Below are 14667 nucleotides of genomic sequence, written 5' to 3'. Positions count from 1 at the left end.
CCTCCTAGCAATATAAAATTCAAATAATATCTAATTTAAACAGATGGGTCAGGCTCGGAGTTGCGAACACAGGAGGTCGGGTTCCGCGGACCCCGACGTCAGCCTGGCCTGGCCTGCCTGTCCGTGATTTTTATACATTCAACGCAGAGCCACAACCATCCCTTCCGGTGCCTTTAAAGAAAAGATTTAAAACAAAATGTCCACCTTCAATGGCTTAGAAATAACAACAGTAAGTCCACCCATCCCACTCCTACCCCAAACCCCCATCTAACCAACCAGGCCTCAATAATCGCCGCGCTAGCCAGCGAAGGCGCCATCCACCCAATGGACACAGTAATAACACGCATGCAATCCCCAATGTACAGCAGCGTCTACAAGCACCTAAACGGCACACTCAGCCGCACTCTCTTCAACGGGCTGTACCAAGGCTTCGGACCAACCTTTGTCGCAGGCACAGTTTCATCAGCGGCTTTCTTCACAGCATACGAAGCCTCAAAGACAGCGTTCGACAATGCACAGTCCGCTGGATATTTTCTCGATGTCCCGCGGCCGCTGATGCATGTTGCTAGCAGTGCTGTCGCTGAACTGCTGGCTTGCGCTATCCAGAACCCGGCTGAGGTATTGAAGCAGAATGCCCAGGTTTACCAGCGGCCAGTTAATGCTAGACGAGGTCCGTCTCCGACGGTGGAAATGCTGCGCCAGTTTAGGAAATATCCTTCTAGTCTGTGGGCTGGGTATGGTGCGTTAGTCGCGAGTCAATTACCGAGTATGTGTCTTACGTTTTGTTTGTATGAGATGTTTAAGGAGGGTTTGCTTGAGCGGTGGAAGACGGATAAAAATGATATTAGACAGCAGCTTGAAGCCACTGTTTTGGGTGCTGGGGTTGCCGGGGGTTGTGCTTCTTGGTTCTTTGTTCCTATCCATGTGGTCAAGACGAGGATGAGGCTTGCGGTTGGTGGACAGACGGGTAGTACCCGGTCGAGTCTCAAGGGGAAACAACCTGGCTTACCATCCCGGGTCGGGGCATTTGCTATTGCTCGAGGTGTGCTACGGAAGGAGGGGGTGGCTGGGTTGTTTCGGGGATCTACTCTGACCTGCGTGGCAGCGGTTGTGGGGAGTGGACTTTATATTGGATGTTATGAGGGGGCTAAGATATACTTGTGCAATTATCAAGCCTTGTAGTTGGCACGGCTGGAGATCATTCCAGGTTAAATGTATTATAAGATATGTATAATGTAATAGAATCACTCTCCTCCTTGCGTCGTCTTAGAACAAACTGAAAAACAGGAGCCGCCTATTAGAAGTATAAAATGAAAAGGCACGCTTCCATCGTTAGATTTATAAGGCGCCCATTCACTATAAAAGGTGCGTGCAGAACAGGGTATAGGGGAGTAATAGATAACACCCCAGGCTTATTAACTCTCCCAAGAGTTACACCATCCTTAGAAGATGTTATGCGTATTGGCCTCTCGGAATCCCGGGCATATTCCACGTGCTATATGCACATACCTACTTCACAAGGTACACGATAGTCCGGGGAACCATGTGTGTATTAGTGTCACGATAAACAAGCATATGCACAAGACTCACTCCACGGCAAGGCCGCAAGGGTATCTTGGTCTACATTTACCAGTAATTCTACTGATTGTCTACAGAAGAACACCGAAGACTGAAAATGAACAAAGCCATGCTCTATTCTTGATTGAGCCTCGCATAGGACGAAGGGCACAATAAACACGTACAAGGAACAGACAAAACTCCCTTCGCCTGAGAAAAAAGAAAACGACGAAAAGCAAACCTCGTCACGGGTAAAAAGCAGATACCCTTCACCACCTGTTCCGCCCGAACACCAATCCCCGATCCCAAGCGTCATGAAGCCGTCTCAGATGAGGTTAGAGATTAGGTGAAATGAAACCGAGATAAATCAGGAAACTTAAACGGAAGAAGACACAGGAGATGTAGAGCGTGAGGTTGAGGACAAAGAGGGGGGGTTGGAGGAAGAGAGAATGCCAGGAGTAAATGGATACTGGTCGCGCCGTTTCACTACATTCAACGGACACGAGACAAGACCATCCATCGTTCGAGGAACAGATACCCTCGCTAGCAAATCAAGAGGATACAGAGGATAAGCGAGAGGAAACGGAAGGACGTTCATAAGCAGGAAAGAAAAACACAAGAAGGAAGAAAAAGAAATACGTAAGAAACACCATAAGACGGCTGGCTAGAGAGCCACCACCCAAAAAAAGATTCCGAAATAACAAGCACGAAGGAAAGAAACTGAAACTGATTGAAAAACACCCCATCTCCGAAGATTTCAAATGCTCCATGTCATCAGTGCCGTTGTGGCCCAAAGTCTGCCTCTACCACCTTACCCTTCTTGCCCTTTACCGTAAACTCCGCAAGCAACGCAACGTGATCACTGGGGAAGTGGAAATTCGGGAACCCAGGCACGCGGCGCAGATATTCCTTATCCACTTCGCCGAGCAACGCCGACACATGAAGAGTGTTGGAAGAGTACCAAACATAGTCGAGAATGGCTGTGAAGTCGGAGGTGTAGTTGGTGAAGGTCAGCTCTCCCATGGAGGAGTAGGCTGACTTCAACTTGAAGGGATGCGTCATACCAACCCGGCTAAGGTTTCCGTAAAGTCGCTTCTCCAGATCGGGATGGGCTTCGGGAAGTCGTCCAGTGGAGATCAAGTTGTAAGCTGCAGAGCCTGGTGAGGAGTTAAAATCACCGCACATGAGAACAGGGATCTGATCACCACTGGTGTACTCCATCGACGGGGCTGGCTCCACCACGGGCGCGCTCTCTGAGCCACTTTCAGCCTCTGAGAAGCGGAATGCGGTCTTGTCTGTGCAGGCGGGCCATTTGGCGTAGTTATCCGAGAGTTTGGTAATCTCCTCCATCAGAATCGCAGTTTGGATGAGCTTGACGTCCTTGAAGGCTGGATCCCAATACAGATGAGCGTTCACACTGATGAAGCGAGCACCGGTTTGCCGGTTTTCCAAGAAGATCACAACAGCGATGTGGTCCTTCTGCCACAGTCGGTTGTAGATATCATCTTGACCTTTAGCGTCGGGTCGACGAACGGCTGTCTGGCCAAAGTTGATCAATTGCTTGTCCAATAGGATGTACTTGCTTCCCTTGAAGAATGTGGCACATCCATCGACCATCCGGGCGTCTTCCTCTTGCATGCCCATTGCACGACCACGTGGCCAGTAAACACCCTTGTAATCATTGTAGGCAAGCTGCTCTCGGAAGAAATTGTTGTAACTTCCCTGATCAACCTCCTGAAGGCAGACAATATCTGCGTTGTGGGATCGTAATTCGTTAAGAATAAGCTCGCGGCGGAATTCCCAGGAAAGGACCCGCGAGGGCACATAGCCGTAATGCGATTGAGTCGCAGAAGAGTCACACAGGGTGTTGTACGACAGTACGGTGATCTTTTCCGTATTACTGTTGGACGAGGTTGAAGTATCATCGAGGATCACCCAGTCACGGTCAGGAGGAGGTAGGTGGACTGTAATGATCAAGTTAGCCAAAACCAAATATCACGCAAATATGCTCGAGAGCGGAAGAAGCAGTTGAAACGCACCTGGCATCTCTTCTTTCAGGTACTTAATGAGAGCCTTTGTTCCGTCCTTCATGATCTGAGATTTGAGGACATCGTTCAGGGGGTTGCCCTCAATTCCCAATGTTTCCAACCGGTAAAGGTATCCCATTTCGTAAGGGAGGGTGCGAATGTTGTTATCGAAAAGGAGAAGCTTCTTCAGGTTTGAAAGCATGCCAAGTTCTTCTGGCAGCTCCGTCAATTCATTCCCGGACAGATCCAGATGATTCAACTTCCGCAGTTGTCCAATAGCCGGGGGCAGCACCTTCAACTTATTGGAGTTGAGGTACAGTTTCTCAATGAAGGCATAGTTGAACAACGAGGTAGTCAAAGCGCGCAATCCTTGGCCACCAAAATCAAGCGCATTCCAACCCTGTCGGCTAGCTGGCTTTCCTGCGGATGCACCATTGCGCCCATCCGCCCCATTCTCTATGTCAGTGTTGCTGGAAATGAGTTGGATTCCTTTCGTTTGTTGCGCAATGACGCGGGCATGGTAGTGGGGAGAAGTGGCTTGTCTCGACTCCGCCGCAAGCTGGAGCTGCTGCTGCCAATGCTCGTTCATTGATTCGTCAAGATCATCGTCAGCGGTCGGTACTCCGTTCTGCAAATGCGTCGATGTGAAATGAGAAGCTGTCGTAGTGGCCAGTGCGCCGCCAGGGAAATTGTGTTGATGAGTGAGGTTGTGGGTCGCCTGTGTGTGATGGCCATGATGGTGCGGCTGTTGCGTGTGATGGGAGTGGTGGGTTTGCGACTGGAACTTGGGGATCGGCATGCCAAACCGCTGGTGGGCTTGACCGCCATTCATCATGACATGCTGACCTTGGTGAGTTTGGCCGTACATGTTGTTAAAAGGACTGAGAGCAGCAGCCTGGTTGAGGGCAGGGGATCGAGAGGGGGAGGGGGTGTCGTTGTTGAATTTCAGTCGACCCGTCGGGGAATTGGTCCCGTTTCGAACGATGTGTCGCTGGTGAGGGTTCTGCTGTGCTTGAGCTTGGAAGTAGAACTGCCCGGCCCCAGGCTGCTGGAACCTGTAGGTACCATCTGCCATTTAACGTGGCAGACGAGACCGTGTTTTGTTTCCCTGGTGGAAAACCTGTTGGTTGGTGGGCGGCGCTAAGTCGAGTTGGGTCAAGGAGAGGAGAGAGGATCGGAGACGGTCTCTTCTCTTCTTCCACATAGAGGCCTAAGGCAAAAGCACCTATATCAAACCACGATTGAGGTCGGTGACTTTGGCACTGGGAGTATCTTTTAGGTTGTGCAATGGAGCGGTACCTAAGGGCGGAGATTGGGCGGAAGGGTCAAAAGAAGGTGTGATCGGAAAAGTAAAAAGAGATCGAGTGATGGGGGAGTCGAAGAAAAACCAGTGGGGTCAAATTGACGTAGCAAAGATGAGCAAACCAGACGATTGCCTCCAGGTCGATGAGGACGTCTTGAGATGACACTGGTGGTTTGCAGCGAGGCGGGAGTCACGGGATCACGTGAATCGCCGCAAGGGCTTTGAGCTTGACTTGCCAAGACACGATTGATGTTTCTCAAATGTTTGATGATTTTTTTTAATCCAAAAGTGTGAAATTGATCATACACATTCTTCACTTATGGTGCATCTTTACATTACTTTTGCGATGGATGGGACTGTTTATATGAAAAACCACAGCCACGTGGTTGACTTTGCCTGCCAAAACCATTTGGTATATACAACTGTCTTTGGCAAGTCGAACCTGCATCAGATTTTGATTCTGCCTAGACATCTTGTTTGAAACTAGCCAACACTAGGGGGAGTATATATGAAAGAGATCTGGATCCAAAGGGGGTAGATAACTAAAAGGTACAGGCAAGAGGGAAACAGACCTAGACAGAAGATTGAAAGGATGGACAATGGCCTGATCTATTCTAAGCCTTCGCTAAGAATATCCAATACCTTCTAAATTTGAATCTGGTCTTTTGACTTTGTTCTATGTGGGTGTTGGAGGAATCATAGAACCTTTGTGTCAAAAAGTAGTTCAGGTCAGCTTCCCCTTGGCATGAACTACTTGGGCGAGACAGAAAAGCCACTAAAGAAATAATTCTTGCTTAATTTCACAAATTTCATATATCGCATGAGTAAAGTCAGAAAGTCTTGGAATGCCTATAAAGAAAGTATACTATATTACCATAGTGATCATTGGCAAAATGCCTTATAACACTACCTTATAGTTAACATCCATGGATGGTATCTATACGGAGTTATGGTATAGAAAGAATCACTATTAAATCACGATTTAATAATGTCACCTAGGTAGATGGTTTAAAGACAATTTCAGTCATCAAATGACGCCTACGCAGATTCTGTTTAAGCCCTAGTTAGTGTATATAACTAGAGATGTGTCATTCATATGAGATGTATAGCTGCAAGGCAGCACAGACCTAGTATACTCGCATATTCACAAAAAGGGGATACATACACCTCTACCAACTTGATACAACCACAACACTTAACTATTTGCCTTCATCTTACCGATCATATTTGCCTCTTCCGCTCCGCTTATTCCCGAGTCTCGAAAATACCAAACTAGTCCTAATCAAAAGTACGTGGCAGACGCTATTGTGTCGATCAAATTTTCATATCATTCTGCAGGTACGTTTAATTTTAATACCGAGCGGAAAGGGCACGGATCACGGTGCAGACTAAGACGATCGCGTGGAATAATCGATAATTAACTAGTTAGTTAGCATAGACAAGTGCGTGGAACTTAGCGTGACAGGGTAACGACTCCAAGGTATCAGATAGAGAGACAATGGCGAACTAAGTCTCGGAGTTGTTGGGGCCCAGACTGCGGATCCAATTATTAACTCACCTCCCCTTAGTTAATATGGATATGACGGGTGAAGGATTTCCGACGGTTGTGGTATCCAGTTTTACCGTTTGAATGATACATATGTACTACATATATACCACATATATATGTACAGAATACATGCATATATCTACTGCTAGTTCTTCTGTATACAATTTGCTATACTTTGGATGTATATGTATCTTATCAATCAGAAGAAAGGGAGCATTGTTACCTGATACTCTGTACTCCGTATATCATTATGGATCCTAAAGGTCTGAAAATTGTGTTCAACATATTCAATATTCAATATTCAATCCCATAAATTGTTCAAAAGCAATAAACTATGTATATAAACTATGTATAGTTTCTACCGCATTTGGACAACATTTCCCTTTTTGGACATTGAGCTATCCATGGATGGCATTAAATGAGAGAGTCATGATGTCAATGCCTTTAAAAAATTATATCAACACATGTCCAAGGTCAAGGGTAAGACAGAATCCCCCAATACTGATATTTCACGGAGTAAAGTACTGTTAGTTACTGTTACCGTGAAGAGACTAAACTAGACTCGAGTGGATATTCTACTTCCAGGGGGTCAAGTCTACTTTTTCTTCTCTTCTTCTCCCCCAATTCCTTCTCGAACTTCTCGAATAATTTACTTTCAAGGATCTACCTTGAATGCCAAACTAAAGGATTTATCTACAATTTCAATCCTATTTTTTTTTGTTTACGTTGAACAAGAATTTTCTTCAGCTCCGCGCCCGGCTGCACTAGGGATAATTTCCGAGCCCGCTTTGATCCCCGTCATCTTTCCTGTTCGACTCGACGGAGTACAGAGTATTCTTTTTTTTTTTTTTTTTCCTTCTATTCTATTTTAATTCCGACTCCCCTCGGAAATATCTTCCACTCGAAAAAAAAAGCCTTCAAGAGAAAAAAAGAACCAAAAAAGCATGCCTCGTTCATGAAAACTTCAATCTTGCGCCGAGAATGCGACCGAACCCACAACCCATCTTCAGAGTCATAGGGGACACCAACCGACATACTTGAGGAAAGTGATATGGATATGATGGCCCTGGGCTTCACAGCCGCCGCCTCCGGCTCCGATATACACTCCAACCTAAGCTCGACACTGGCCGCAACCTCCTCTTCGTCCCTGAGTTCACTCACGGACTACTCAACATACCCTGTAATGCGCTATGGTGACCGCACCTACTTTCGTGATCCGGAGAACGTCTACCCTTTGCCCTGCGACCTGCCCGAAATCCACCGTCAAAGCCTGCGGACGTTGATGCTGCTGCGAGTCCTCGGCGGCCCATTTTGCAACCCCCCACTTAACCAATCGGCCGCCCAAACGCATCCTGGAGATCGCATGCGGGTCCGGGCTTTGGTCTGGTCTGTGCCACGAATATTTCACCCGCAGGGGCCATCCCGACGTAGCCTTTGCCGGGATAGATGTTATCTCCATCGCACCGGATCTGCGCAAGCAGGGTATGAACTGGCAATTCAAACGTCATGATCTACGCCGACCCCGCTTACCCTTCCCGGACGACTATTTTGATTTCGTATTCATTAAAGATGCCGGCATGTGTCCTTCCAGTCCGGCACAATCTGCATCGGGCTTGAGCGAGCCCCTGCGCGTGCTGAAGTCTGGGGGGATCCTGGAGGTGTGGGATTCGGATTGGAGCTTTCGTTCGCTCCTGCCTAATCCGGCTCCGGCACGTAAAACAACCTCGAAAGAACAGGAGATCGCCGATGCAACGGCTACTTATACATTCTCCTCCGCCACACCATTCACACGAGCGCAGAATAAGTTCGTGGTTGATTATAACTCCTGGGTGGAGAAGTCGTTCGACCGTCTGAAATTGACAGCGCTCCCGTGCGCAACGATCGGCCTATCCTTCAACTCCGAAGTGGACTTGTTAGAAAATGTCGACAGTCGCCGCGTCGCAATTCCCCTGGGAGACTTGCGCTGGGAGCGAGACGGCCAAGGCAAGGATTCCAAGAACCGACCACGAAAGGCCCTGACTCCAGAGCAAATCTCCATCCGGCGCACAGCTCTCATCACCACAATTCAAATGATTGAAGGGCTAGAACCAATATTGATGGAATCTAGCGGAAAGGGTCGCGACGAATGGGACCGATGGTGGGCTGCAATGACAGCCGACCTCCTGCAGAAAGGCGGACTCGCCAGCGGCGAGTGCCTTGAAGTGAGCGCCTGGTGGGGTAAAAAGAAATGAACCCCTTGAGTCAATTTGGAGTTCCGGTGGGCAAAAGTCAAGTAGCGACCATTCTGCACTTTGTATTGGTGATACCCCCCAATTTTATTTCTGTCTTTCTGGGTTTCTAACATGCATATGATCTGAACATTTCTGGAGTGAAGAGCCATTGAAATATTAGGCCTCACTTCCATATCGCTTTTTCAGCGTTCGGTACCGCTTCAAATAGTACCTGGGTTTTTTTTTATCCTGTCAGTTGCCATCAACGCAAAAAGTCTTGTGATGGAGGTCAAAATAGTTCTTGCATGATGCCATGATAATGAGGAGTGAATCTATGCACAGTGTATCTAGCCAGACACTACCCCATTATGGGTGCAATGTATAGAGAGAATGACATGTACGAATGATTCCACTGTGCTTCCAAATGATGTAATCCAGCAATATCGGCAGTGAAAGGAGGATATTCGGATGCGACAATATGATATAGAAGGTAGAGAGGGAAAGGAGGGATGTAGGGATCTTACAGCGCTTCCACTTCTGCATTAAACAGTTAGCATCACATCCTTAACCGCAGCCGAGGGATAGGAATCCCAGTAAAAAAAGACAGCACTCACCTTTCTTCACAAACTCAGCCCTCACTATTCCCTTACGGATCTGCTCATCGTCGGTAATGTGAGTCTGACTTGCAAATGCACGGTGTAGGCGATCCCGGAAATACTGGTAGCCAAGAGGGTATTCCCGTCCTAAGAACAGAAGCTCTACACCTCTGGTTATTAGCATGGAACAGATGACAGATGACCGGCTGAAAACCGAAAGGAAATTCCTGGGGGATGCAAGTGCATGACGCGTACGGCTTCATACCTTTGTAGACGTTAATGACCTGTCGACGCAGCTCGAGATTTACCATTGTTGCTCCATCCAACAATGTTTGTTCTGGTAGAGAGAGTTGATGGTGGTTGGGATGCGGTGCAATGAAGGTAAGCGGCTGAGAAGCTTCCAGGCTTCGGGTGTTATCGGTGACGTGCCCAGAGGAGTTATCTGCTCCATAACATTGTGGGTTTTCAAGGTTGCCATACACTATGTACGACCTATTTCTTGGGCAATTTAGATATTTTGCTTTCCATTTTACGTTCATTTCATATTCATTCTATATTCATTCCATATTCATAAGACATATTTGAAATAATATATCAATACAAACCCTATAGTCACGCGGGGTTCTAGCCGACCTGACCTCGGGATATTGGCCCAAGCTTCTGGTTATCGGTTATCGGAGAGCTGTCCGCCTATGTTGTACAGCCTTGGGGGAACTGTCTCTCCACAACTACACAACATGCTTTCTCAACCAGCTTTTCGAGTGCAGCTATCTGCCTCAATCTCTCTGTACTTAAATGGCACACGTCGTCTCTTCTCTACGACTTCTGCGGCCTTGAACGGCCAAAACATCCCCATCCCCAATTCGGCCTCAACTCCGATCAATCCGCGATGGCTCACAATGACCAAGCGAAGGATTGGGAAATGCATGATGTTTGGGATGAAGCCAACTCAGATTGACGAAGGTGGCAAGATTTTGCAGCAATTGGCCAATGAATGGCGGGAACTGCTCGCTGGAAGTGAGGGATTCCTCACGGATAAGAAACGGCGCAGTCTGTATCGCCATAATGTGGTTTGGGGAGAACAGGTATGAGTTCGGACTATATTGCTTGGTCTGTATTGTGGATGAGAGTCACTGATTCTAAGCCTGCTTGTGATGGATTAGGATATTATGGTGAGAACATTCATGCCCCTTTACCTGTCGTGCCTACTGCGTGGGCTATATGGATTTCTGGGCCAAAGCTAACCTCGATAATAGGGTATGTTCTGTCCCTTTACTTTAAAAACACTCCTCGCAAATACAGATCATACCGTACTAACTAACCCAAGGTCACGTCAACAATGTTACCTATGTTCGATACGCCGAAACAGCTCGTGTGAACTGGACGCGCAATATCGGCAACCATATCGATACCGCAAATAAGAAAGAATGGATAAACATGCTTAGTAACACGGGAATCGGGCTCATCCTGAAGAGTATCAAGGTGGACTACAAATTTGTACTGTATCCCTGAGACACAAGTCCCACACCGCTGGGACAGCAACTAGTTAAGTGGGTCTATTTACTAACTACCTACCATGCAGCCCATGGAATCTCCAGACAAAATCACTGTCTATCAAAAGTTGATTCCAGACCCTTCTAGGCATCTTTCAGCCCAATCGGCATTCCGACTCGAAGTCATGATCTTGTCTGAAGCTCACCAACGCCCTGCTGCTCGTTGCTTCGAGGATATCGTCATCTATGATTACAAGAAGAACCGCAAGACTGTCAATATCCCGCCCTTTGTCATGGAGCAATTTGAGACCATGTGGAAGCAGCAGGAGCAGGAGGAGGTGAACTGGAGGCAGCGGATTGCTGATATTGAAAATCGGGTCCGGAATCTTGAGCTTGAAAGCTGGGATCGGACTGATGCTGTGGAGGACAATGGGTCTGTGTCACAGTAATTATAACTGGGCAGAAACTTTGAAGAGCGGATCATATGCGGCTGCGGAGGACAAAATTTCCTTGTCATCCTTTCGGGCACTTGATTGACGGCTGCAGTTCTCTGCGCTTTGTACATACGCATTTTAAGTCTCGAGTATGCCTAGCTGATAATATCTCGAATGAGTAACAGCAGCAGCAATGAACAAAATCTCAGTTCAAACATGATTATGGGTCAACTTGGCTTGGGGCTTAACCCAGGTGTAAGTAGTACAAGATAGCAACGGGCTTGAAGGTGTCACATTATGTATACAGCTAGATTGGTTTGATTCGTGATCAACAGCAGCCCTAATTCATGATTAGATTGATCTCTGCTAACACTGAATTGAACTGTTCTTCATGGGCCTGTATTGTAAAAACGTCAGCTAGCTAGACGTATCATTGATGTTACTTATATTACCGAGAAACCGTTCGTCTACGGCGCAGTCTACCATATATATGACATGAGGGACTCCACTGGTCAAACGCCTCAAAGCTTCAACCTCTTTGCAATCTCAATCCCCTCCGCAATGGATCCCACCCGGGCGTCAATCGCATACCCTTCACTCTCCAACCTTTGCAACTCAGCCGAAAGCTCCGACACCGGAAGTGTGAAACAATCAATGAACTCATTATCCTCAAGGTCAGGTTTTGGGTTCTGATTTTCCGGAAGAGACATGTCAACCTGAATATAGACCATGTTGAAATTAGCATTGCAAAACCCGGGATCTGGATAAGTATACCAAGTCAGCTAATATTCAGCAGTGAGACGAGCAACGGGCTCACGAACCATTGTACATGATACCAGTAGTTTTATCAGCAACACCGATGTACCCAGTCTCTTCTTTCAGCTCCCGGACCGCAGTTTGCTCAATTGTCTCTCCTGCGTCGATCAATCCTGCAGGGAGTTCTATGACAACTTGATCGATTGGAGGCCGGTATTGCTTCTCCAAAAGAATCTCAGAGCCATTCTTCTTATTCAGAAAAGCGACGATGTTGACCCCATCAACATGGGAGTCTGTTGGTCTTGTCTACGATTTGATTAGATCGTTATAGTTGGGTTTATGTATATATAAACTCAAAATTCGTACCTGGCGCTCAGCGGACTCCCAGTCTCTTTTGACCCCGTTGGGATCGACGTAGTTTGTTTTGACTAATCTTTTCCATTTGGCTTCTTCGGAAGTCTAAAGGGTGTAAGTAGCTGAGAGTATAGTCGGCCTAGAAACACATACCAAGGGCTCTCGTGAGAGAAACGTAGACTTGAGTTGTGGCATCTTATGTATTGACCCTTTAGCTTCTCAGAATACGCGAGTAGCTGAGACCTGGGCACTACCTACAAATGGATGTAGGTTGTCAGAATTGTCCCGGTTGTTTGCAACCTTCCATGGCGGGCAGGTAACCCGCGGGACACAAGATGACTAATGTGTTGCTGGCCCCGGAGGGCCAGCAACATACAGAGATGCCCGGGTTGAAAGCCTTCGGAGGGCTAATTATTCGCTTTCTAACGTAAATACCGTATCGTATTATTTTTACCTATTTCTCTTTTTGAATTGGAGCTTCAAATCATGTTCGCCCTAGACATTGCTCTTGGGAGACGCTGCTTATGAGACAGCACCATTATTCCACACGCATGACAGTGACATGATCGCACATCTGTTCTCGGTCCACATGATTTTACTTGTATACAACAATGGAGTCAAACCTTTCGTGGCTGCCTGTGGCAATCGGACCATCCCGACGCTATCGTTGCTTCGGGATTTGAAAGGCTTATCCTGGATATGCTCTGGGGACCGATGTTTACCTATTTCTGTTAGGTTTGAGGGGTATGGTTCGTATATGGTGCCTGGGATAGTTACTTCAAACATATATTGGAGTTTATACGGAGCCTAGTCATATGAGACTTTGTTGACGCCACGGCTTGACTACATATGTATGGATATAGCTAGGTACGTATGTAAGTACACAGGTTTCTATATAGTTTCAACCTTGGAAGGGTTCAGGTGTAATAGTAATTTGATAACCTCACCGGCCAAGATCAACCAAAGAAATACCTAGGTATCTTAGTTCAATTTAAAGTTAACATTATGCGGGGGGTGGAATGTGACCCTCGGGTGACTTTCTTGTCGAAGTATAGAGCATTTTCATGTATTTCAAAGAATCATATCTATCCCTTGTTCATTCCTTAGTGGTTATATATAACTATAGTTTTCTTTCCCTACAATTTCTACAATAATTACTGGATGAATTGTTTCAGATCACTTGAGCGAAATTTGCGTTTATAGGGCATATATCTCCCTTTGACACATTTCACATTTCTGCTTTGAGATATACTATATACGCAGTATCCATGTGCATACCTGTGCACATAATATTTGCTGTCAGGTTCCTGGTGGTTCAGCCCTGGAGGACATTCAATTGCGATACACACTAACTACATGCGGCCAGAGTAAACTCTAAAAATATTTGCCTTGTGAACCACAAAAGATTAGATTGATCAATTGATTGGACTGTGAAGGTCCGAAACGGGCATTCGTAGTAGTGAGAGGATTAAGCTCTTTATTATAAACCGAACAATCTTCATAAGTTTTAGCTACGGTTTTATAATTACATTATTACGATCGGAGACCTTGCCACACCAGGAGGTAAGAGCCGGAACCAGTAGAAAAAGTGAAAAGATCGACCTTAAAAAGTCGAAGTTTATCGGACCCAAGCAAAACCCGGTTCTAAAAGAGACTAGGGGAACACACTAGTGGAAGTGCCTGCAATTTCTCCAGAATTATGTACCTTATTTGTCTAAACTTTGAACTGGAAACATATGTTGTAGAGGACTTGAAATTTAAGATACCAAAGAAGTGATGAAGGTGTACAGAGTACAAATAAGTGCTACAATGGTAGGGCTCACCGCATGCATAAAAATAACTTAAGCCATCACCAAGCCCGTCGGGCCGATCGTTACTAAGTTTGTGGCTGATCTACAAAACCCTCCAGGGCTGCCAAGTCCCGGGTATCGTATTACTAGGAGGGGGATCGGAATCAGCAAAAGCTGTACGGTGTAATTGCATTGTTGTATGTATACTTTCTAAATGGGACGGAGTACATAGTAAATAGTTATTTTATAGATATTTTGTTTCCAGTCATATTCCTCAAATATCATCTTTTTCAAGATCTAGACCTATATTCGTACTCATACGGCAAAACCTGTGAACCCATTAGGAAGATGACACAAGATAGCCGAGCATGTGATGATCCCAGCAAGAATGTGGCCAACCCTGTTGATACACACGTTTGAGACACACAAGCTTAAAATCCCCCATACTTACTCCCCATAAATGCTCTCCAGGCTCGGGATTACGTGTTCATGCCTACAGGATTTCCTCCTGATGGGTAAAAACCACACCATGATCTGAGGATTCGTAACATATATCATACAACCTTGGAACATAAGCCCAACCCAAAGGATGACCCCG

General features: G+C 46.4%; 7 protein-coding genes across 7 annotated transcripts; 3 read left to right on the top strand and 4 right to left on the bottom strand.

Moving 5' to 3' along the window:
- Positions 1-196: 196 nt before the first annotated feature.
- N7516_002212 (putative mitochondrial carrier protein (Pet8)) lies at positions 197-1182 on the top strand (the record flags this gene model as incomplete). Its single annotated transcript, XM_057214932.1, has 2 exons — positions 197-229; positions 280-1182. The coding sequence occupies 2 exons, from the start codon at positions 197-199 to the stop codon at positions 1180-1182; spliced, it is 936 nt and encodes a 311-aa protein (XP_057076815.1).
- A 1083-nt stretch (positions 1183-2265) lies between these two features.
- Positions 2266-4659, bottom strand: N7516_002211 (uncharacterized protein; the record flags this gene model as incomplete). Its single annotated transcript, XM_057214931.1, has 2 exons — positions 2266-3521; positions 3597-4659. 2 exons carry the CDS (start codon positions 4657-4659, stop codon positions 2332-2334), a joined length of 2253 nt encoding a protein of 750 aa, XP_057076814.1. The 3' UTR covers positions 2266-2331.
- Positions 4660-4883: 224 nt separating this feature from the next.
- N7516_002210 (uncharacterized protein) lies at positions 4884-5359 on the bottom strand (the record flags this gene model as incomplete). The annotated part of the gene is made up of 2 exons (XM_057214930.1): positions 4884-5198; positions 5261-5359. 2 exons carry the CDS (start codon positions 5357-5359, stop codon positions 4884-4886), a joined length of 414 nt encoding a protein of 137 aa, XP_057076813.1.
- A 2128-nt stretch (positions 5360-7487) lies between these two features.
- N7516_002209 (class I SAM-dependent methyltransferase) lies at positions 7488-8667 on the top strand (the record flags this gene model as incomplete). Its single annotated transcript, XM_057214929.1, has 2 exons — positions 7488-7730; positions 7795-8667. The coding sequence occupies 2 exons, from the start codon at positions 7488-7490 to the stop codon at positions 8665-8667; spliced, it is 1116 nt and encodes a 371-aa protein (XP_057076812.1).
- Positions 8668-8823: 156 nt separating this feature from the next.
- N7516_002208 (electron transfer flavoprotein regulatory factor 1) lies at positions 8824-9553 on the bottom strand (the record flags this gene model as incomplete). Its single annotated transcript, XM_057214928.1, has 4 exons — positions 8824-8878; positions 9171-9183; positions 9261-9404; positions 9508-9553. The coding sequence occupies 4 exons, from the start codon at positions 9551-9553 to the stop codon at positions 8824-8826; spliced, it is 258 nt and encodes an 85-aa protein (XP_057076811.1).
- A 426-nt stretch (positions 9554-9979) lies between these two features.
- Positions 9980-11184, top strand: N7516_002207 (thioesterase family protein; the record flags this gene model as incomplete). The annotated part of the gene is made up of 3 exons (XM_057214927.1): positions 9980-10292; positions 10570-10739; positions 10825-11184. The coding sequence occupies 3 exons, from the start codon at positions 9980-9982 to the stop codon at positions 11182-11184; spliced, it is 843 nt and encodes a 280-aa protein (XP_057076810.1).
- A 506-nt stretch (positions 11185-11690) lies between these two features.
- On the bottom strand, positions 11691-12486 carry N7516_002206 (uncharacterized protein; the record flags this gene model as incomplete). Its single annotated transcript, XM_057214926.1, has 4 exons — positions 11691-11929; positions 11991-12231; positions 12292-12384; positions 12433-12486. Coding segments are annotated over 4 exons (627 nt in total), but the record flags the coding sequence as incomplete, so codon positions are not given.
- Positions 12487-14667: the final 2181 nt, after the last annotated feature.

This window comes from Penicillium verrucosum, assembly GCF_028828655.1.
Source record: "Penicillium verrucosum strain IBT 35672 chromosome Unknown utg000001l_segment0_segment0, whole genome shotgun sequence".
NCBI lineage: Eukaryota > Fungi > Ascomycota > Eurotiomycetes > Eurotiales > Aspergillaceae > Penicillium > Penicillium verrucosum.
This window is presented reverse-complemented; position numbering and strand designations above follow the sequence as displayed.